The 24,019-nt window shown below is 46.8% G+C and overlaps 1 protein-coding gene across 2 annotated transcripts; it reads left to right on the top strand.

The window, feature by feature from the left end:
- Positions 1-888: 888 nt before the first annotated feature.
- On the top strand, positions 889-22,789 carry TAFAZZIN (tafazzin, phospholipid-lysophospholipid transacylase). Of its 2 annotated transcripts, none has more exons than XM_066580464.1 (11): positions 889-1,027; positions 12,687-12,820; positions 14,348-14,476; positions 14,726-14,771; positions 15,300-15,385; positions 18,566-18,646; positions 18,785-18,826; positions 18,912-18,974; positions 19,933-19,985; positions 21,677-21,754; positions 22,123-22,789. In XM_066580464.1, the coding sequence occupies exons 2-11, from the start codon at positions 12,712-12,714 to the stop codon at positions 22,243-22,245; spliced, it is 810 nt and encodes a 269-aa protein (XP_066436561.1). In that variant the 5' UTR covers positions 889-1,027; positions 12,687-12,711; the 3' UTR covers positions 22,246-22,789. The 2 variants fall into 2 exon arrangements, with proteins under 2 accessions (XP_066436561.1, XP_066436560.1); XM_066580463.1 differs by lacking the exon at positions 889-1,027 and adding an exon at positions 10,268-10,612.
- The last annotated feature ends 1,230 nt before the right edge of the window (positions 22,790-24,019 follow it).

Raw genomic sequence — 24,019 nt, 5'->3', positions numbered from 1 at the left:
TATATTTACACACGCCCGTTGATTTCAAAAGGCTATTAGAGTGCGCAATACGTGCGAAAATAGGACAGGCTGCATTTTTTTTCACGCAACCAAAAAAATTGTGTGAAAAATACGCAGCTGTGAATAAATCGTGTAAAAGAGACCTAAGGGATGATCCAAGATTTGCGTACGCATCAATCTCCACCTGTCCCACAGAGATAAGGCCTCATTCACATAGAGGGATTTCAATTGCGTAAATACGCTAAATATTTACGCAACTGAAATACGCATATTGCCTGCGCATTGCTTTAAAAGAAAACAAAAAAACAACACAAGCGTGTTCCCATTGATTTCAATTAATATGAGCTATTTGGCGCGCTGTATGCGCCAAAATAGGACATGCTGCATTTTTTATAGGCAACCGAAATACGTTGTGTAAATACGCACGCGAATAAACCGGTATAAATGAATGGGTTTCGTATTTACAACCCTATGTATGAGCCCTATATGTACGGTAGTTACAAGCGCGCTCCATCGCTATACGTACAGGCGCAATTTAGGGGTCTCAGAATCGCTGGCGGGCCCGGCGGCTGGACGTGTATCCTCTATCCTGTGCATAAAACCCCATTTATAGGGTCTCTCCCAGGAGGACCGCCACCGTCGTATATAGAAGAGACACCATTATCCATTTACCTCAGCGAAGAGCTGCAAAATGGCGGCTTAATACGACCGTGCGGTACTCGAACGGCCACCATGTTCTGTCAGGTTACAATTACACATTGTAACAAACCCTCAGCTGTGCATGAGGTATCATGTAAATTGTGTTCCCTTTCACTGACAGCAAACAGAGATCTGGGTAAAGGAAAGAAACAAAATGGGTGTTAGAAATGTGCAAGAAGCTGGAGGTGAGGGGGATGAGGGAGACGAGGGGGATGAGGGAGCTGCTGGCCGCCATGTTGTGACGCTGAGCTCCATCTAGTGACGAGGCTGCAGGACGACATAAGAAACCAGAGAAGGACTCGGCTGAATGAAGCCTCCATCCTCTGAGGTGAGTGGGGTCCATCCAAGATGGCGGCCTCCAGGACTTCCTCATACCCCGGCATCCCCCATCCCGCTGTCCGGCCGCACCGTTATCAGCAGCTGCCGGCCTCCATCGCTTCACCAGAGGACCGGGAGCTGAGGGGAAAAGCCGGATGTCAGGAGCCGAGAGCGGACTGAGAACCCGCCGGCCGCGCTGCACTAGGCCGAAGCCTCGGGCTTTCCTAATAAGCTTCGCCGGCGGCGGTGGAGGGCGGGCAGGGATGTGAGATGACTGGGCGCTTGGTAATAAAGGCCATATCTGGGAGTGAATGAACAGCTGAGTGAATGAATAACTGTATCCAGGCCATGGTGGGGGCTTCCTGCCAGCAGGTATAATGGTCTCACTAGGAGACGGAAGCATCATCTTTGGTGGGCGGCCGCCATGACGGTTCACAGGGAGTGCAGGCAGCGGAAGGCGCCGTGGATATTTTTGCGCGGATTCTGTATCTAAAACCGTGCTAGAAATGGCGGCTTATGGCCCTTTTTACGCAGGATGATCAGTCGTTCATATTCCGCATCCGGCGGGGATCTGAAGATTGGCGCTCCGTGTAAACAGATGCGCCGACTGAGCGGCGAACCAGAATTTGTTCGCTTCTCGTTCGTCGTTCAGTTTCTGCATGTAGAAAACGCCGATCGGCCGTGTAAACAGGCTGTCGTTCACTTATATGAATGGAGGCGGCCGGCTGGAACGATCCCCGAGCCGCTCCATCTCCATTCACGGAGCGACGAGTGTAAAAGCGCAGGAACGGTTAGCGCTGGGACAACCTGGCGGACATCAGCGCCCAACAGCCATCCGTGTAAACGGGCCCTATGCCAACAATTTCTGCCGTGTATTTAAGAGTGGATTCCCACACAGATTTGGCGCAGTCCGACTACACTCACACGGGCGAGCGCGATATCGAGCCAAGAAACCCGTTCATTGTACCTGCGGAGACGACACGCTTTTCAGGCAAAAACGCCTGATCGCTTCTGGGGAATTACGAACCGCCAGCGCTGGTTTTGCGCACGGCGGAGGATCGGCAAGTGTTTCCCATCGCATGGCATACGGCGTGTGCGACTGTCCCATCGGAAACAATGACTGATGCGTTCCGGGGAACGCGAAAAAATAGGAGGTGTAGCGAATTTTTATCTCGCAGCATCTGTGTGAGGGGAAAAAATGCTCATGTATTCCAAAGAATGGAGATCATGCGCTTGGCGTGTTTTACGGCGGTTTTTCAGTTCTGACATTAGTCTGCTTGGCTGCGTTTATAACGCTGTCAAAAACGCATATCAACGCAGCGTTGCTACAAGCACGTGTGGGAGCGGCCCGCGGCTCGGTTCACACGGGGTGGAATTGCCGTGTAATTTCTGTGCAGACTTTTCACTCGGAAATTCCACATGTACTTTTTTAAACCCGCGACAAAGTGGACGAAATTTGCAAAAATCTCGTTCACACACTGCCGACAGTCCGGTGCAGAAAAGCCGCGCGGAATTAAGATCCGCGCCATGTCAATTATATTGCCATTTCTGCTGTGGGCCTTCCTTTCTACAGGAGGGGTGGCAGCAGAATACAGGCGCAAAAGCTGCTTCAAACCCGCAACAAATGGCGCAGGTATTGAAGCAGCCTGCCGAAATCTCAGCATAAGAGGCATCGCATAACACCCGCACACCGGGCAATGTTTCCCATTGAAGTCACACGCAAGAGGATCACAATTTCAGAGAACTGATGCGATTTTATTTTATTTTTTTCTCCATCGCCGTAAAAGTCGCACGTTGGCGAGCACAGCATCAGGACGCGTTTCGCAGCCCGATATCATACTATCCCGTGTGAATGTATCCTCAGGGGGGCAAAATCGTGTCACTTCTTGACGTAGATCTGCATGGAAACGTGTCGGAAATTCCGCACGTGGATTGTTACCACCGATGGGGCTAAATCCGCACATGGAGCCGCAGCAGAAACCTGAGGCTTAGGGCCGCTGCACACGAGCGTTTTTCACGCGCATTTTCTTTCACCCGATATCGCTGCATTTTTTTAAACCTGAATGTTAATGGGACTTCCTAATGCATCGCACAGAAATCGCAAAGAACAAGCCTGCGATGTGTTCTCAACATTAGTCGCATTGGCACAGCGTTAAAAAACCGCAAGTGTGAGGGAGCCCTGAGAGGCAGAAAAATCGGCGTTAGATTCCGCCATGGGCTTATTCACATGGCCAATATTCCTGCGCAAGTTCCATCTGATTGCGATATGGACAGAACTCGCACAGGAAAAGCACATCCTGCACACCAATGGGCTGTTTTTTAAAACTCGCTGCATGTCCCATTCTTGTGAGAGCGCCCCACGACTATAGGACGGGTAATGCACGGTGTCCCGCACGTCGCACGGACGGAGTGTCTGTATGCTGTCCGATGTGAGTTGCGCCCGTGTAAATAAACCCTTCGGCTTCTTTCACGCTTGTGGTTTCTGTTTCCCTACTCACTGGCTGAGCAGATCCGTCTCAGGCCGCCTGCACACGAACGGATTTGCATTGCGGAATCTGCGGCGCGCATCTGCAGTAAATACCGTTCGTAACATGCTATGGAAAAGTGCTTCTTCCTGCACACGAGCGAAAATCAATTGCGATTTCCACTCGAGGAGGAAAAATCACAGCGTGTTCTATTATAGTATGGATTCCGCACGGGTGACGGGCATTGAAGTCAAAGGAAGCCGTCCGAGATGTGGCCCTTCCGCAATTGACGTTACGGATAGGGCGCGGGTATCTACGTTATCACCTAGCGAAGGCGCGGGGAAATAAACATTTGGGAAAAAATCCGTATTGCTCATGTCCGGCGGATCGCCGTCCGGACCATCCACAGAAAGAAGACCGGTACATGGGGTCAGAGCCGGATTCGCTGCGGACCCCTGCATGCAGAATCCGGCTCTGCCATGTACAGGCGGCCTTCCGATGGAACCAAAGTGTGGAGAACGGATCCCATTTTCCCGGATGAAATAGCAAAGATTTCTGTGCTATTTCATCTGGAATTTCACAGAAATTCTATGCCGGAACGCTCTGAACAGAACTTCCGACACTGATGTGAACAGAGCCTAAGGTTGGCTTCAGATAGGCGAATGCGCAATTGCGCGCAACAAATTTGCGCACTGAACAACGCTTTAATAAAAAAATAAATAATTTATAAAACTTGAGGCGAGTATAGAAAGGAAGAAGGGGCAATTATTCCTGGAGGAAATCCGTTTAGACCATGCTTTAAGGTATTTCTCCGCCTTTCCTTCGTGGAGAAGTCTGTTTTTTTTTACGAAGCTGGTTACGCCGCCTGCACACGAACGGATTTCTGCTGTAGAATCTGAGGTGAGCGTCCGCACTGCGGATCTGCAGCAAATGCCATGCATAGCATGCTATGGGAAATCAATTCTTCCTGCACACGAACGGAAACCAATTGCGATTTCAGCAAGCGGAGGAAACATCGCAGCATGCGCTACTTTTGAGCGGACTCCACGGGTAGGCTTCAGTTGAAGTCAATGTAAGCTGTCCGACCCACAGCCCGCCCGCAATTAACATTGCGGGCAGTTCGCGGATTCCACGTCATGGCCTAGTGATGGCGTAGGAAAATAAACATTTGAAAAAAAATCCCTACTGCGCATGTCCAACGGCCGCAACCATCCACAGTGCTGGTGTAGAGGAAAAGAGACAGGTATGCGCAGACGCTGGCTGCTGTCAGGGCCGGATTCCGCTGTGGGCTCCCGCATGCTGAATCCATCTATGCTGTGTGCAAGCAGCCTTAGACCACCTGCAAACAAGCATGCTTGTACCGCGGAATCTGCAATTGTCTCCCGTATGGATGATCCACGGCAATCTCCTCAAATTCAAACCAATAGGGCGTCCGCATGTCTGCTCGTAATTTTCTGCCCGTGGAAAAAAAATCGCAGCATGCCCTATTTTTTTTTTGTGTATTCTGTGTATCGCAGATTTTTCCATTAGAAAAAAAAGAGAAAAAAACCCTTTACCCCTGCGCTTCAATGGATCAACCTCTATGTCCAAAAGGAGGTAGATTTTTGCAAAATTTTTATTTACTTATAGGAAAAATAATAAAAGGCAATATTAACCTCTATTGGAATAAACAAGGTAATATGCAACGCGTTTCGGCATTATCAGACGCCTTTATCAAGCAGATTTTTTTTAAGCTTAGAATTAGCTATTAAAGGGGTTGTCCCGCGCCGAAACGTTTTTTTTTTTTTTCAACCCCCCCCCCCCCGTTTGGCGCGAGACAACCCCGATGCAGGGGTTAAAAAAGAACACCGGAGAGCGCTTACCTGAATCCCCGCGCTCCGGTGACTTCTTACTTACCTGCGGAAGATGGCCGCCGGGATCTTCTCCCTCGGTGGACCGCAGGGCTTCTGTGCGGTCCATTGCCGATTCCAGCCTCCTGATTGGCTGGAATCGGCACGTGATGGGGCGGAGCTACACGGAGCCGGCATCCTGCACGAGCGGCCCCATTCAGAAAAGAAGAGGACCCGGACTGCGCAAGCGCGGCTAATTTGGCCATTAGCCGCCGAAAATTAGTCGGCTCCATGGGAACGAGGACGCTAGCAACGGAGCAGGTAAGTGAATAACTTCTTATAACTTCTGTATGGCTCATAATTAATGCACAATGTACATTACAAAGTGCATTAATATGGCCATACAGAAGTGTATAGACCCACTTGCTGCCGCGGGACAACCCCTTTAAATTTGCGACCTCTTTAATTCCTTATTTAAGATGTAAAGAATGAACACGGCAAATTTCATGTTTGTGAGGCTCAAATGTGTGTAATTAGTTACATTACAAAGACGGTCACTTACTTTTGCACTTAAAATTGAATAATTTAGTTGCGACCTCTTTACTTTTCCTATTTAGGACTTAAAGAATGCTCGTTCCAAATTTCAGGCTTGTACGACACCGGGAAGTTACATTACATAGGGGGTCACTTAGTTTTGCACTTAGAATTGAATAATCAAGTTGTGATTTCCTTGCTTTTCCTATTTAGGACCTAAAGAATGCTAGTGCCAAATTTCATGTTTGTACGACACCAGGAAGTTAGAGAATTAGATTTGGTACATTACAAAGGGGCGCCAATACTTTTGCACTTAGCATTGTATTTTCGGGTTGTGACCCCTTTGCTTTTTCTATTTAGGACCTAAAGAATGCTCTTGCCAAATTTCATGTTTGTACGACACCGGGAAGCTAGGGGATTATTGGCGAGTCAGTGAGTGAGTCAGTCAGTCAGTGAGGGCTTTTACCTTTATATATAGATGGAGCTGACGCCATCTGGGCCTGGACTTTTGCCCATAGGGGGGCGCTAATGATGTCCTCAATTTCTTTTAGGGATATAAAGAATCCTAGGTCCAAATTTCATGTTTGTACGACACCAGGAAGTTAGAGAATTAGATTTGGTACATTACACAGGGGCGCCAATACTTTTGCACTTAGCATTGAATTTTCGGGTTGTGACCCCTTTGCTCTTCTTATTTAGGACCTAAAGAATGCTCCTGCCAAATTTCATGTTTGTACGGCATCGGGAAGTTAGAGGAGTAGTGACGAGTCAGTCAGTCAGTCAGTGAGGGCTTTCACCTAATTATATATATATATATGGAGCTGAAGCCATCTAGGCCTGGACTTTTGCCCTTAGGGAGGGTGCTAATGATGTCCTCAATTTCTTTTAGGGAGATTGAGTTGTTTAGCGCTAATTTCTGGGGGATTGAGATTTGTGGAAGTGAGGTGGATTTTAACATTTTTTTGGATTTGTTTCATTTTATGTGGGTCCGAGTTATCTTGTTTGTTAATGTTAAGGTCCGAGTAGTAGGAGCAGAATATTTTGGCTTGTATGTCTATTGTGTGATGAAGATGGTTTTTCTCAATAAGTCGTGCAGTTGTTTATTGTGTTGTAGTTCTAGTTTTTCTTTAGTTTGTTTTATAACGTCAGACTTTTCATTCTCTCTTTTTCTTTTTCCTTAGGAGTTTCCCACAGAACTGCGGGTATTGTGAGGCAGCTTGCATGATCTTTGGATATTTCGGTTGATAATAGCTATGTCCTCTTTGTTTGGGAGAAAGCTGCTGTTTAATATTCAGTTAGTTTGGCATCTTTTTTTGTTGTTGTAAGGGCTATTTTAAGGGAAAAAGGAGTATGGTCCGAAAAAAGGATTGAGTCATAGGATGATTATCGCCCTCTAGTATAAACTGTCTTCTTTAAATTTTTCTAGTTGATCCAAAATTTTGAGGAAGGAGTTTGCCTGATTGTTGTTTGGTGCATAGACATTGGCTAATGTATATATTTTATCATGAATTGTGTCTTTGAGGAATATGCGTATAACGTCCCTCTGGGGCTGGATGGACATTTAAAAATTGGAACGAAAATTTTTTATTTAAGACGATCGCCGCGCCTCTGTGTCTTTTGAGCGGAGAAGAAAAGTTATACCATTTAGTAAATGTTCTGTTCTTGGACAAAGGGGTGGAGCACTTCTTAGAGTGCGTTTCTTGTAGAAAGGCTATATCCATTTTATTAGGTTCTAAATAATGAAGGATCTGGGATCTTTTTGGGGGGCATTGATGGCTTTAACATTAAAAGAGGCGATGTGTAGCTTAGCCGTTAAATATTGTAAGGTTTGGCTTTTGGTTTATGTTCGGATCAGTAGAGTTACCTAGAGATAATGGAGTGGAACAAGGAAGAACACAAGAAATCTTCATCGTCAACATGAGGATGAAATTGAGAAAAACAATGATCGTTAGCGTTTTGAAGCTGAGCATGCGATTATGGACAATATCCACTCCTGTTTGGGTTCAAAAGCAAGTAATCGGAGTTTGTGGGAGGGAGCCCGCAAACAAGGTAGGATTGCTTTCGATGGGATCAACTGATTGGACCAAATCGAATTTGTTCACATCAGATCTCCCAGCGGAGAATAACATTACACAACTTAAAAGAGAGAAAAACCGGCAAATTGCATTTGAGAGAAACAGGAAAAAGATACTTATCAGAGGAGAACGGGTTGTTGAGGGTGCGAATAATGGACCATCGAGTCAGGAGTTGTCTGTTGGGAGGCCTCTTCTGGGGATCTGGTGTGGTCCAGTTCCATTCTTCTCATCTTCCTTGGTTTGTTCAGGGTGACTTGAGTCCAGGAATCCATTTTGGGGAGAGGGGGCAGGTCAAGTGATTCCTCCACTGATGTCCAGTCTGGGATCTGGATATGGGAAAGGTCTAATTTGTTTAAGACTAGGAGGAGGTCCTCTGGCGTTTTGATGATCTAAGTTCTGTTTTGGCTTGAAATGGCCAGGCTAAATGGGAAAAGCCATTTATAGGGCCCTTTTTTTTCTCTCAGTGCTCTTGTAAGGGGTTGAAGTAAATTTGGAAAGGTCTTGGAAAATCTCCATTTCTTTGCCGTCGTATTCTATTCTTTTGGGTTTTTTATGTAAAATTTCTTCTTTGGTTTTAAAGCAACAGAGGACTTCCTGTGGCCTGTCAAATTTCACAGATCTAGGCCTAAAGATTAGAGATGAGCGAGCGTACTCGGAAAAGCACTACTCGCTCGAGTAATTTGCTTTATCCGAGTATCGCTGTGCTCGGGTCTAAAGATTCGGGTGCCGGCACGGAGCGGGGAGCTGCAGGGGAGAGCGGGGAGGAACGGAGGGGAGATCTTTCTCTCCCTCTCTCCTGCCCGCTCTCCCCTGCGACTCACCTGTCAGCCGCAGCGGCACCCGAATCTTCAGGGACGAGCACAGCGATACTCAGATAAAGCACATTACTCGAGCGAGTAGTGCTTTTCCGAGTACGCTCGCTCATCTCTACTAAAGATCCTATGAGTACTTTCCAGGCCAAGATCCGCACCTTCGTCTCTCTCCAATATGTTGTTAAAAATGTGGGAGAGAGTGGTAGAAATCTGTCTGTCAAGGATATTTCCTGGAATATCGTTGTTACGTCTGGAGCGGTTCTCCAGGTCATCTATGTAGATTCTTTGGAAGTAGAGTTCTTTATGATTGTCGATCAGAATCTCTTGACTTTTTCTGCATGAGTAGTCATTGTGGCGCATGAGTCCTCGAGGGTATTAATTCCAATATATACTTCTTTTACATCTTTCTTTAGATCTGATAGCTCTTCCTTAAAGGGGTGCTCCCGCGAAACAAAGTGGGGGTATACACTTCTGTATGGCCATATTAATGCACTTTGTAATGTACATTGTGCATTAATTATGAGCCATACAGAAGTTATCAGAAGTTTTTCACTTACCTGTTCCGTTACTAGCGTCCTCGTCTCCATGGTGCCGTCTAATTTTCAGCGTCTAATCGCCCGATTAGACGCGCTTGCGCAGTCCGGTCTTCTTCTTTTCTGAATGGGGCCGCTCGTGCCGGAGAGCGGCTCCTCGTAGCTCCGCCCCGTCATGTGCCGATTCCAGCCAATCAGGAGGCTGGAATCGGCAATGGACCGCACAGAAGACCTGCGGTCCACCGAGGGTGAAGATCCCGGCGGCCATCTTCTCAAGGTAAGTAAGAAGTCACCGGAGCGCGGGGATTCAGGTAAGCACTATCCGGTTTGTTTTTTTTAACCCCTGCATCGGGTTTGTCTCGCGCCGAACGGGGGGGCTATTGAAAAAAAAAAAAAAACCTGTTTCGGCGCGGGACAACCCCTTTAACTGTTTGCATGAATTCTTTAAAGAGATCCCTGATGCGATGTTTGGTAGGCAAGGCTTTGTATTCTTTACGTTTGCGTCTGAAGCCAATAGTCGTCTTCAGATTCGGTATCTGACCTGGGAAAGAGACGGTGCGGATCCTGTTATCTCTGGATGGCATCTGTTTGGGTTGGTTTATATGTAGAGTATCGTGGGAGGAGTTTTTGGAGGTTTTCACGGAATCCTGTGGTCTTTTGGGGATCTTAGAGTCCCTGGTGTTTTTAGGGTTTATCGGTTTTGTGGGCCTTCCTACTTTGCCTGTCTGATTATCGTTACGCTGGGAGAGTCGTGAATGAATTGTGTTCACATATTATGTTTTAGTGTAGCGGTTTCTTCAGATCCAGTGCCTCTATGGGTAATTGTAGGCTGTTTTCCACCACCAGTTGGCACCAGAGTTTACATACAGTATTTTTTATATACATAGATATATGCTGTATTTATCATAGGGGGCACTCTTTCTCCCTTTTTCTATGCAAATGCAATGATTTTAAATGTTTGGTGCTTCTTCTAGGAGCCTTGTAGTTTTGGAGAAGGTTATGGTTTGGAGTAGATTTCTCTTGTTTAGCCTTGGGGCCTCTCTGTTTCACTGTGTTTTGCGGAGAGGAAGGAAGAGGTGGTGGGAATGGGAGAGCTGCGGGCTGTATGCTGTGTTGGGCCTTTCCTCCCTCGTTTCACCTCCCTACGGCTTGGCCCAGTTCTCTATAGCAGCCCTCCCATTCGGTTTACAATAGCTTAAGCTGGTAGGCTGGATATTCCCCAGAGGCAGCTCAGCCTCTCTCCCCTCTGGCTGTGTTAGCTGGGTTGGATAGGTTCAGGCATTGCTATCATGGAACTCCCAGCACCCCTCTGATGCCTCCTCACTTCGTTCCAGGAGCCTTGCCTAGGTATGTGTCCCTGCTTCAGCACTGTGTCGGCTTGTATGTGTTGCCGTAGGTATCACAGGTCCGCCGTGGCGTGCGTTTTCCCGCACTCTCTCGCGGACACTAGCAAAATCAAAGTCCCAGCTTCTTTCTCCCCGTAAGCCCAAAAGGCCGCAATGTAGAAAAGCGGCTGGAAGAGGTGGAAAATCTCTCTCTCTGCTGCCCAGCAGCTCAGGAGTGCCCCTCGCGGGTGATCCCCTGGAGTGGGAGACGGGGAAAAATGGCAAATGTCTGTTTTTTATGATGTGGCTTAGGAGCTCCTTCTCCCTGCGTCCGCTCTCCTTGCCGGCTTAGCTACGCCACCCCACCACCCCCATGATTTTTTTTTCTTTTACTTCGGGCCTATATCTAAATATTTACTACTAATATCATTTATTAATGTGCCTGCACACAATCGGGTCGGATTCCCCATGTGGGACCCTGACAGCAGCCGGCGTCCGCGTGTACCTGTACTTTTTCTCTTTTCTTTGTACCGCGGATGGCTGCGGCAAGTTGACGTCAGACATGTGGAATACAGATTTTTTTTTAATATTTAGCTTTTCCGTGACGTCGCTAGGTGATGTCGTGGAATCCGCCAACTGTCCGCAATGTCACGGGTCGGACAGCTTTCATTCACTTCAATATAAGCCATCCTTGCAGACACCGCACGGAAATAGAGCATGCTGCGATTTTTTTCTACGCTTGTGGAAACCACAATTGGTCTTTGTGCAGGAAGAAACGATTTCCCATAGCAAGCTATGACTGGCACTTGCTGCAGTTTCACGGTGCAGATCCCCACCATGGATTCCGCAATGCAAATCCCTTGGTGTGCAGGCGGCTTCAGTTTGATCTTCCTTTTCCATTCATGGATATCCACAAAAAAAGTGGACGCTACGGTATTACTGCTAAGGCCAAAAAGGGTGCTGGTGCCCTTAATATGTACCTACGGGTCATAGAGGCTGTTCATGAAGAACTTTTGACTTAGGCTTGGTTCACACGGGACCGAAATCCCGCGGAAATCTCGCAGAATGACCGCACAGAAATTCCTTGAGATTTCCGCCAAAGAAATGCATCTTCAAAACCTGCTGACTTTCGTGGGGAAAGAATTGACATGCTGCGGATTTGAATTCCGCGCTGCATGTCAATTTCAGCGCGGTTTGGCCGCAGTGTGTGGACGATATTTTTGCAAATCTTGTCCACTTTGCTGGCTAACCCTTTTTACAGCGGAACTACGCAGTGTTTCACGCATCTTCTTGCATATTGCGTGCGCATTTGCGCACTCCCTATCGACTAATATGGGGACCTTTGGTGTGCAAATACGTAGAAAAATAGAACGTGTCGTAATTTTTTGCGCACCCGAAATGTGCATGCAAAAAACAGAAATATGAGCAAACCCATTGAAATGAATGGGTTCTATTCTCTGCTTATTGTGTGTGCGATTACGTCTGTGTGGAGCCGGTCTAAGGCCGGGTTCACATCTTCGTCTAGGGCTGTGTTCCGAGCCTCCGGCATAGATCCTGCCTAAACCACTGACCAAATACTGCAGCATGCTGCGCTTTTTCGTCTGGGAAAATGCTGTTCAAAATGCTAAATTTCGGACGACCTCATTATAGTTATTGAGGTCTATTCAGTTCCGTCCAGAGGTTCCGGTATATTCATTGTTTGGCTCCAAGGATGTAGCTAAACAATGGAAATAGACCAGACGCAGGCGTGAATATGCCTTTACAGACTGTCACCAATGTTTTATTAGCCTTAGCCATATCACTATGTATTTGCCATTCAGCGGACGGAGACCGCTGAACATCATCCTCTGGGGTTTTCACTGTGTTTCTGTCATTTTGGAAATTTTGATAAGCCAGCATTTTAGGAAGATGAAGAATTTCTTCTCTAGTTAATGGAACCAGACAGCTGCTGGATTATCAGAACTCTGGATTATTGGATGTTCCCTCCATAAGATCTTGTACAGATACCATCACTACACTCTTCCTCAGGTGTTTCCCTCATTTTAGCTCATATTATAGACTGATCATTATAACGTATTCTTTCATTACTTTTACAGATCTCTGCTGACATATGTTGGAAAAATGCCGCTTGTGGTGAGCTGGCCATTCCCTCTCAAGTCCCACTTTTTGCGGTATATCACCAGTACGGTGATTACCGGGCTGGTTGGCACGTACAGCTGGATATGGACTAGTGAGTATTAATTTTTCTCATGTTTGTTGTGGAACAACTAATCCCAGCTTGAAATATAAGCCGTGGTCCGAAAATAAGTCCTAGCTGCAGGAAACCAAAAAAAAGTATACATCACCTTAGAAGTGCTGTCCGGGACTCCGCTGCATCTTCTCCCCGGTACTGTTATTCATCTCTTCATCTCGCCTCCTGGAAGCACTGGCTGTTATTGGCTGACGCTTAGCCAATCAGAACCAGCACTCGATGAATGGCTGCGATTGATTTATCGAATGCTGGATGTGATTAGCGTCAGCCAATCAGAGGCGGCATTTCCAGGAGGTGGGGATTTTTCAATCTCCGGCCAGAAGAGATGAAGAAGAATAGTGCTGGGGACCCGCGGAAAAAATGCGGCCGGGCTGACAGCACTTCTAAGGTGATGTATACTGTGTTTTTTATTTTTTTCCTGCAGCTAGAGCCTAGTTTAGAGCTTTGACAGTAGGATTTCCCATTGTCAAAGTTGCATCACACCGCATGAAAATCATGTTTTCGCATTTCCATAGGGAAACATGGGCTACAAAACCTCACGAGTTGCGTGCATATCGCCGGACCGGCGAGGTTTTTGTGTCGGAATGTCGCACACTCCAAAACATCGCATGTGTGAATTAACCTATTGGAAAGCATGGGCTTACCATACAAGCGATTTGTAACATTGTCGCAAGGCAACAAAACCGCACGACTTTGTCGCCGGTGTGAACAAGGCCTTACAATCGTTAATTGCGCTGTTGCAGTGCGACACGTGATCTTGCTATTATGCATCCAGGGTCAGTATGTAACCGTGTCCCATATGGACAACCCCCTATTTGGTAAATTGTTTAACCTTGCTGAGAGTTGTAGTGTCAGAGTAGCTGGAAAGCTTTCATTGTAGTTTACTGGTTTGAATGCGCACATATTATGCTGGGCTTACCCTAACACACAGACCTGGCCATCATTGGGCATTCAGTGGTCCGGAGATCCCGCTAATCCAGTATGTGACAAAGATAGCCCTATGCTGGATTAATAGGAATGACAAGGCCCAGCAGTGTAATTTCCATAGTGAGGAGTTTTCGATAATTCAACATTTCTCCCAAAAAAGTTAAAGGGGTATTCTGGGATTTTTTGCACTTTTTCTATTGATGATCGACAGGGTCCACTGCTCGGGATCCCTACCGATCGGCTGATTTCCGGCGCGGCTGTCACTACATCAGCACAGGAAGCAGAAAGTGTTGACCGTAACACAGCGGCCCAAGTTGGCATTGCAGGAGCAACTCCTGTTGACTTCAATGGGAACTGCGCCTGCAATATCAACCTGTGCCACTGCATTATGGTCAGCACTTCCTGCGCTGACCGTAATGACAGCTACACTGGGAATCAACTGATCAGCGGTGGTCCTGAGTGTCGGACCCCTGACTATCATCTATTGATGACCTGTGGGGTCATCTATAGAGAAAGTACAGAGAGTCCTGTAAATACCCGTCTGAGTATAGTAACTGTAGCTGTCACTTGTTATTACAGAGTACATGAATAGCCTGCGGGTGCACAACAAAGACGTTTTATATGAGCTGATTGAGAAGCGGCAGGCGAACACTCCACTCATCACCATCTCCAACCACCAGTCCTGCATGGACGATCCGCACCTCTGGGGTAAGCTACCTATGTCATAGAGCCATGAGAGACATTGTGCAAACATGCTTCATTCAGCCACCCACACCAAGTGAAGCTGGGACTTATTTTATGCTGCTGGGCCTATTAGCCTGAAGTAAGTGGTCCCAATCTACGGCTCTGCTACAGCTCCCAGCATGTTAGGAGTTACAGTTTTGCAGAGGTGGGGGCCACTAAAATAACATTAGTACAGGGGTAAGGGTTACAAATAAATTCTTTCGTCTTTTCCAGGTATTCTAAAGTTTAGGCACTTGTGGAACTTGAGCACGATGAGGTGGTGAGTGTTCTTCAGATGCATTAAAGGGGTGGTGTGGTTCATCTATGAAATGTTAATGATAGCTGCACATGACTCAAAATAAGAAGTCCCGCAGCACTTACCTGGCCTCTTTACTAGTGATCCAGCTTTGCAGCCCTGCTGTCCTGCCAGTCTTTGTTGTGAAACGGACACCACATGACCGCTGCAGCCAATCAGAGGCTGCAGTGTCACTGTTCCGGACTCCTGACATCATGATGCCCAGGATGTGAGTGCTGATGCCAGGAGAACGGGTGGTAATTCTGTGGCTTCTGATTGTCTTCAGCGGTCACGTGGTATCTGTTTCACAAGAAAGATGGAGAGGACCGCGAGGCTGCAGCGCTGGATCGCTGGGGCTGAGAAAGGTAAGTACCACTGGATTTGTTATTTTATTCCATGCGCACCTCTCATTACAATTTCATATATAGTAGGACCCGGACAATCCCTTTTACAGATAGAGAGAATGAATGTAAATCATGTCCGCTTCCTGAAACGCTTGTTCCCCTCTCTTAGGACCCCCACTGCTGCGGACATATGTTTTACCAAAGAAATACACTCCTGGTTCTTCAGTATGGGCAAGTGCGTTCCAGTGTGCCGAGGTCAGTACAGGTGACCCTTATAGAGGTATATAGATATACGGTACTGTGCAAAAGTTTTAAGCAAGTTTGGAAAAAATGCTGCAAAGTGAGAATACTCTCAAAAATAGAAATGTAAATAGCTTATTTTTGTCAATTAACAAAATACAAAGTGACTGAACAAAAGAGAAATCTAAATCCCATCGGTATTTGGTGCGATCGCCCTTTACCTTCACACCAGCAGCAGTTCTTATAGGCACATTTGCACAATCAGGGATATCAAGCAGGTTATAATGATCACCATTTTCATATGTAGGTTGAAATACAGTCATTAACTGAAACAGAAACAGCTGTGTAGGAGGCTTAAAATTGGGTGAGGAACAGCCAAAATCTGATACAAAGGTGCAGTTATGGAAGACAGTTCATGTTACAGGTCATACACCATGGCTAGACTGAGCACAGCAAAAAGACACATGGTAGTTATACCGCATCAGCAAGGTCTCTGCCGGGCGAAGACTTCAAAGCAGACTGGGGTTTCAGAATGTGCTGTTCAGGCTCTTTTGAAGAAGCTTAAAGAAATAGGCAACGTTGAGGACTGTAGACACAGCGGCCGGTCAGGGAAACTTAGTGCAGCAATGAAAGGCACATCATGCTTACTTCCCTTGGAGATTGGAAGATGTCCAGCAGTGCCATCAGCTCTGAACTGGCAGAAACCAGTGGGACCCAGGTACACCCATCTACTGTTTGGAGAAGTCTGTCCAGAAGTGGTCTTCATGGAAGAATTGTGGCCAAAAAGCCATCATAACTTCAATGTAGAAACAAGATCAAAAGACCCAACTATGTATGAAAACATAGGAACTGGGTTGCAGAAAAACGGCAGCGGGTGTTCTGGACTCATAAGTCAAAATGTGAAATATTTGGCTGTTAGGTCCAATGGCCACGGACGGAAATTTCGAGGGGAAATTCCGCACGGCATTTCCGCCGTTGCACTCTGCCATAGGATTGCATTAGTTTATGCAATCCTATGCTGACAGCCGCTTGACCACGTGAAAACTTGCGCGGTATTAAAATCGCGGCTTGTCCTATTTCTATGCACAGAAATGTCATTGCTGATGCGCCGGTTCTGCACTGCGCATGTGCGGCTGTGCGCCAGCCAGCACATCGCAGAGCGGAGATAGGAGACGCCCGACAGGTAAGCGGGAGGTCAATGCCGGGGCACGGGTTCGCATCCCGCTGCGTGAATCTCGCAGTGGGAATCCGATTCGGCCGTGGGAATGAGGTCTAGCAGAAGGCAGTTTGTTTGCTGAAGGGCTGGAGAGTCATACAATACTGAGTGTCTGCAGGCAGCAGTGAAGCATGGTGAACAGCGGTACAATAATGAGTGTCTGCAAGCAGCAGTGAAGCATGGAGGACAGCGGTACAGTAATGAGTGTCTGCAGGCAGCAGTGAAGCATGATGGAGAGTGGTACAATAATGAGTGTCTGCAGGCAGCAGTGAAGCATGGTGAAGAGCAGTACAATAATGAGTGTCTGCAGGCAGCAGTGAAGCATAGTGGAGAGCGGTACAATAATTAGTGTCTGCAGGCAGCAGTGAAGTACGGGGAGAGCAGTATAATAATGAGTGTCTGCAGATAGCAGTGAAACATGGTAGACAGCGGTACAATAATGAGTGTCTGCAGGCAGCAGTGAAGCATGTTGGAGAGCGGTACAATAATGAGTGTCTGCAAGCAGCAGTGAAGCATAATGGAGCGCTGTACAGTAATGAGTGCCTGCAGGCAGCAGTGAAGCATGGTGGAGAGCAGTACAATAATGAGTGTCTGCAGGCAGCAGTGAAGCATGTTGGAGAGCAGTACAATAAGGAGTGTCTGCAAGCAGCAGTGAAGCATAGTGGAGCGCTGTACAGTAATGAGTGCCTGCAGGCAGCAGTGAAGCATGGGGGAGAGCAGTACAATAATGAGTGTCTGCAGGCAGCAGTGAAGCATGTTGGAGAGCGGTACAATAATGAGTGTCTGCAAGCAGCAGTGAAGCATGGTAGAGAGCGGTACAATAATGAGTGTCCGCAGACAGCAGTGAAGCATGGTGCGGAGCGGTACAATAATGAGTGTCAGCAGGCAGCAGTGAAGCATGGTGGAGAGCGGTACAATAATGAGTGTCTGCAGGCTGCAGTGAAGCATGGTGGAGAGTGGCATAATAATGAGTGTCTGCAGGCAGCAGTGAAGCATGGTGGAGCGCAGTACAATAATGAGTGTCTGCAGGCAGCAGTGAAGCATGGTGGAGCGCAGTACAATAATGAGTGTCTGCAGGCAGCAGTGAAGCATGGTGGAGAGCAGTACAATAATGAGTGTCTGCAGGCTGCAGTGAAGCACGAGAGAGAGCAGTACAATAATGAGTGTCCGCAGACAGCAGTGAAGCATGGTGGAGCGCAGTACAATAATGAGTGTCTGCAGGCTGCAGTGAAGCATGGTGGAGAGCGGTACAATATTGAGTGTCTGCAGGCTGCAGTGAAGCATGGTGGAGAGCGGCATAATAATGAGTGTCTGCAGGCAGCAGTGAAGCATGGTGGAGCGCAGTACAATAATGAGTGTCTGCAGGCAGCAGTGAAGCATGGTGGAGAGCGGTACAATAATAAGTGTCTACAGGCTGCAGTGAAGCACGAGAGAGAGCAGTACAATAATGAGTGTCTGCAGATAGCAGTGAAGCTTCTGATCGCAGTCCAGTTGCCCTGCTGGGTTGGCAGCTGGCACCAAGCACCCTCCAATTCCTCCTCCCAGTGCTTATTTCCCCACTCCAAATAGCACCTTCACACCCAAGCTCTGCGCTTCTCCCCTCTGTCTTCCACTCGCAGGCAGTAGTTCCGCTCACACACGCTGAGTCCCCCGGACTCTCTTGTGACGCAGCGAGAAATTGTCCTTTTTATATGACCAGCATCATCCAATCAGTAAGTGTCCTTTAGGTATGATCTGTTCTACTATACTGAAATTTGGCGCACTTGATAATTTGTGCAAATTTTGACAGTCCATTGCCATAGCAAACTTTTAACCCTTTAGGGTAGCCCCTTAGAGGTGGATCTCACTGCGACAGGAAGAATCTGCTTGCAAATATGAACTGTATCTGTCTATGTTTAGCTTATTGTAATGAGAGAAACCCTACAAGAAGTGCTGTAGGACCCGCAAGCTGATCTGTATTCATCCTCTGTAACATGCAGGCGATGGAGTATATCAGAAAGGAATGGACTTTATCATAGAGAAGCTGAACAATGGAGAATGGGTGCACGTGTTTCCTGAAGGTAATGACCCCAATACAGATGTGAGCTCTATATACAAGGTATTCATAGGGTTAATGCTTGAAGGAGCTCAGCGCCACCGTCCATACTTGCTGGTGTCAGGGTGGTGCCGTATGCTCATAAAGCTTTGATTCTTTTTAGGGAAAGTTAACGTGACCCAAGACTTCATGAGACTGAAGTGGGGTGAGTGCTCATGGGGGGAACATAATCCAAAATTGTGTTTGGTACATTCTGTACATATACTTACGTCTGCCCCCTCTCTTTTTAGGCATTGGCCGTTTAATAGCAGAGTGCTCATTAAACCCTATCATTCTTCCTCTCTGGCATGTCGGTAAGTATTTACTCTTCTCTCAAAGCAGATTTGCACCCGTAGAACATCATTCTGCATTACCGATCTTGAATTACAGCCTGCTATGATCCAGGGCCTCATTCACAATTCTGTGCTGGCCATTGGAAACAAGCTACACGTTTATTACCACTGAGACCCCCACCGATCCTGAGATCAAGAGTCCCATGTCCCCCGCTTCTTGTTACAGGTTTCGCTGCACCCAGAAGAGGAGATTGAATGGAGTGGTGTCGCAAATTCATGGAGCTGCTCCATCGCTGCCGAAATAGCCAAGAACAAACGCTCGGCTATTACCAGCATATGAATGGAATGGCACTGTGCCTGCGCGACCACTGCTCCATTTAATATCAACTTTGAGGGGTGAAGTGAAAGAGGGGTACACAGGACCAGTAATTTCAGGATTGGTGCGGGTCTCAGCGGTGTAAATAAGTGATAAAATTCAATTTTGCTGCAACCCCTTTAACACTGTCTTCCTATAAGGCCTTCTCCACATAGCGGAAACTGCGGTTATAAAATCTAATGCGGATCCACTTCATAATCCGCAGCAGAAAACTATATTTTTCTGTTGCTGGTTTGCACATGCAGGTGTTGTAGATTTCACCCTTTTTCAATGGGGCATGGAATCTGTGACGTATACATTACTAAACGGCTTTCCATTGTGATTCGCGGTACACTTTTGGACACGCATTTTGCTGTATAATTAACCTGTGCATATTGGGATATTACTGGGAAATTTGGGCTATGAAATTGTGAATACAGCTCTGGACTATAATACGGGCTGCGCTCGCTGATATCGTATTCCCTGACGTCTCGCCCACTTAAAGGGAAAGCGTCTCCATATCCAATAGTCACCGTGAATATTTACATATAACATCTTGGGTAGAGCCAGTGAGAATATACAGTATATAATGGTGGACTCTAATGTTACCCTCTTGTAATGCAGGGCTCAACGATGTGCTTCCAAATGATCCGCCGTATGTGCCGCGATGGGGACAGGTAGGTGCCTGTGTATTTAATCTCACTCTGCTTTGTGTTCAGCTATATACAAATCACAATGTGACTATTGTTTCTTCTGTGGGTCTGTAGTATTCACTGATTACCAAGAATCTGGTATAAGTTATTATACATAATACAGGTGTAAATCTACTCCATTTGCACCAATCACCTACTATTACAGCTCTCGGAGCTGTAGTTATAAAGGGTGGGCCATGGAAAAGTAGCCGGCGCCAAACACTTCATGAGAACTGTCTAAAAGAAAATTTGTCTTTCTTGCCCATAGCAACCAATCACAATGCAGCTTTCATTTTTTTATACTGTTGCGGTCAAATCAAAGCTGCGCTGTGATTGGTTGCTATGGGCAACAGGACATACTTTCTTTTAGACAGCTCTCATAAGAGTGTGGTGCCAGGTTCCATTTTTGTGGCCGACCCTGTATAATAAAATTGGTATTGTAATACACCGGAATTAAGTGGTGCTACATCGGCGCCGCTTATCTCTTCCTGCAGACGCGTTTTGCAGATGTTTTTTTCCTCATGGGTCAGTCACTGATTTTCTGACGTGGAGTGCTTCTTTCTTCATATTGATATTGATATGAAATGCCCTCCAGTGTTTAAGGGCATTTCATATCAATCAATAATAGAAAGAAGGCTCTCCTTGCACTTCAACAAGAGGTTCTGCAGCTACTGGCAAGTATTATAACAGATATATTAAACCCTTTGAGGACATGGACTTCGTTTTATTTTTTATTTTTTCCTTCTCACTTTCAAAACATCATAACTTTTTTACTTTTCCCTTAATGGGTTTTTTCATGAAGGTTTGATTCTTGTGGGATGACCTGTAGTTTCTGTTGGTACCATGTTACGCTACGTGTGACTTCTTGGTTGTATATACAGGACCTGTGGGGAGGTATCTGAATATTAGGTCAGAGATGCATGGAGGGGGCAGGTTGCATATAGATTACATGAAAAGCCCCTCATGCTTTTGATATTTTCGCACAACTACTTTATGACATCTTAGGCTGGGGTCATACAGGGCGGAATCCCGCCATAAATCTCTTGTAAAACCACGAGATTCCCTAGGGAAAGCGCAGCTTCAAAACCCGCGGCACTTAGACACGGGTTTTGGAGCAGCTTGGCCGCATGCTTTTCCGTTGCGGCCGCACTCCTCCTAGACATGCTGCGGCTGGAAAATCCGCGCCGCAGGAGCAATAAAAGGATCTTGAATTTTATTTTACACCTTTGATGCTGCCGCCTCCTCTTTACTGTTACGGATTGACCTGGGATTGGAGGTCCATGATCCCACTGACTGGTGGCTGTGCATAAGTATACCTCGTCCATCTTGGAAATTTGCTTTTGAGTGCTCCCGGACCCCTATGTATTGGCAGTGCCGGCTTTGCCGCAACGGATTGGCCGTCCCATGTGGACGAGATTTTTGACAAATCTCGTGCACGTCGCCGGCCAATACTGGGATTAGCGGCTGCAGGTGGATTTGCCGCAGCGAAATTCCGCATGGCATTTCCACGGCACATCCGCCCTATGTGAACCCAGCCTTAGAAAGGGATGACTCGAGGTCTGATATCGACTGGAGATTATACTTAAAGTTATTTAGTTTCTAATTCTTTATGAATCTACATTCAGCTCCAGAGCAGTCATTCATTCATTCACTCCATTTCTTCTTCACCCCTGCAGAAAATTACTGTCCTGGTTGGAAGCCCGTTCAGCATTGCCTCCGTGGTGGAGAAGTTAAGAGCTGAGCACAGGACGCCTGTAAGAACCTCATGCAGTCCCTCTTAATTAAATGGTTATTCCTATCTTTTAAAATGATGGCATATCGATAGGATAAGATCCATGTTGGTTCAACCTCTGCGCCCCCCACCGATCCTGAGCATGAAGGAGCCACAGTGCTAATTAAGCTTCATGCCTTTCACTGTACAGTGGTGCTCCTGGACACCCAATGAGCGGGCAAATGGAGCTAGTGCCATTCAAGTGAAGGGGCCTTCCTGTGGTTTCCTCCATGGTGGGGCGCACCACTGTGCAGGGACAACTTTGAAGGGGCTGCAGTTCTGAATCAGCATGGCAGCCCCTTCCTTCTCTGTATTACTGGCCTGAATTTAATACAGTGTCTTGTCCTGCAGGTGGAGATGAGGAAAGCGATCACAGACTTCATCCAGGAGGAGTTTCGCCAACTGAAGTCCCAGGCAGAGGGCCTGCACCAAAGCTTTATAGAGCAGAGGCGACGAGGGGCCACCAAAGAGTAGTCCACTGATCACACGTCCACACACCGGATGCCTTCCTTCCTACTTTTTTTAAAATCCATCCTAAGTACTTGGCAAAGGTTAGTTAGTAGTCTGGAGTAGAGATAATGGCTCATCAGGCTCTTATATACATTAATGTATGTTGGCTTTTGCGCCATAAGCTGCTGCTGGAGAACATGAAGGCGACTGTACATGAAGTTACTCAATCTACTGTATTGGACAAAGTTCCAAAAGAGCCGAACAGTGAGGAAATAGGATTATTAGGCCCTATATCCATTGACCTGTGTTGGCCTTTATGATTTTAAGCATTTTTAAGCTGGATTAGGTAAAAAAAAAAAAAAAAAATCAGGTCTTTTGAATGTCATGAGGGTGATGGCGTCTGTACCCATTGCAGCACTGCTCCTCCATTCCTGGAGTCTTCCCTTTTATTTATTGCAATGAAATGGGCCATACTTGTGCTACAGGAATGCATAATGGCTGCCAAGACTATTTTATACCGTCGACTTTTCTGTAGATGTCTTTCCAATAAAAATTACATTTTTTTCCATTTCTTGGTGTTCGTGTTGACAGCATCCGGAAACCAGACATGTACGTTACATGCACTCAGTAATAACACGTTCCTTATAGGGAGGCTTTATAAGGGGCTGTAGGATGGTTTCGTAATATGTTTTGTGAAATCAGCATCGGTTCTATCCTCCATGTCGAAGACTGCATGGGGGCGGAAAGCAGAATGGAACCTGGACCGCACCGTAACGCATGATATTTGGGATAGAGACCTCTTAGTTTTCATTCCTGTCAAAGAGAAACTGAAACCAAGGAGGCAGGGTGCTTTAACCACAGGGCCAAAGGCAGACATCACTTTCAATTCTATCCGCGTCCACAGGAACATAGTTGATAACTATTGTGGAGCATCAAAAATAGTAAAACAAACTCACCTCTTGAGTACCTGTCCGTTACATTCCCTTATTCTCCACTCACTTCCGGGTATAGTGATTGGTCACAACTAGAGATGAGCGAGTATACTCACTAAGAGCAATTGCTCGATCGAGCATTGCCCTTAGCGAGTACCTGCCCACTCGGGAGCAAAGATTCGGCTGCCGGCAGCAGGTGGGGAGCTGCGAGGCAGAGCGGGGAGGAACGGAGGGGAGATCTCTCTCTCCCTCTCTTTCCCCCGCTCCCCCCTGCTGACTGCCGCAACTCACCTGTCACCCGCGCCGGCAGCTGAACCTTTTCTCCCGAGCGGGCAGGTACTCGCTAAGGGCAATGCTCGATCGAGCAATTGTCCTTAGCGAGTATGCTTGCTCATCTCTAGTCACAGCGGTCACATGCTTAGACAGATGTGACCGCTGGGCTCGGAAGTAAGCGAAGACCCCAGAAAACCAGATAGGGGAGCGCAGCCTGCAGGATTAGGGCCTGTTCACACTGGCATATGTTCATCCCTGAAACATAGATGTTTTTTGTTAAACAAAACTACATGTTTTCATGGTTTTTTTGGGGTTTTGCGGGATGGAAGGGGAAACCTGCTAGTACAGGTCATCAACATGACAGCCATTGTGAATGCCGTTTTACATTTTCACGCTGCTATATGTACCGCCTGGATTTCCCTGTTCAGTCAATGAGTTGAAGGTGGTCCCTGGTGAAGTCTCTAAGGAACTTTTCTTTCTTTTTATTACTGTAGTTTGAAGAGAGTACGGGAAGAAGTACATGTGCTCTACCAGGCATAGAGGTGGTAAACTAGAATATAGAATAATTGGGGTAGCGACATTCGTTTATGCAT

Source organism: Eleutherodactylus coqui, chromosome 10 (assembly GCF_035609145.1).
Source record: "Eleutherodactylus coqui strain aEleCoq1 chromosome 10, aEleCoq1.hap1, whole genome shotgun sequence".
In the NCBI taxonomy this organism is placed as follows: domain Eukaryota; kingdom Metazoa; phylum Chordata; class Amphibia; order Anura; family Eleutherodactylidae; genus Eleutherodactylus; species Eleutherodactylus coqui.
The sequence above is the reverse complement of the archived record's forward strand: the minus strand, read 5'-3'. Positions and strand labels throughout refer to the sequence as shown.

Coding starts and splice junctions, on each gene's coding strand:
- TAFAZZIN (XM_066580463.1), top strand. CDS start 10,578: ATGCCTCCTCACTTCGTTCCAGGAGCCTTGCCTAG. Junction 18,827..18,911: donor CTTCATGAGACTGAAGTGGG/GTGAGTGCTCAT, acceptor CTCTCTTTTTAG/GCATTGGCCGTTTAATAGCA. Junction 19,986..21,676: donor ATGTGCCGCGATGGGGACAG/GTAGGTGCCTGT, acceptor TCACCCCTGCAG/AAAATTACTGTCCTGGTTGG.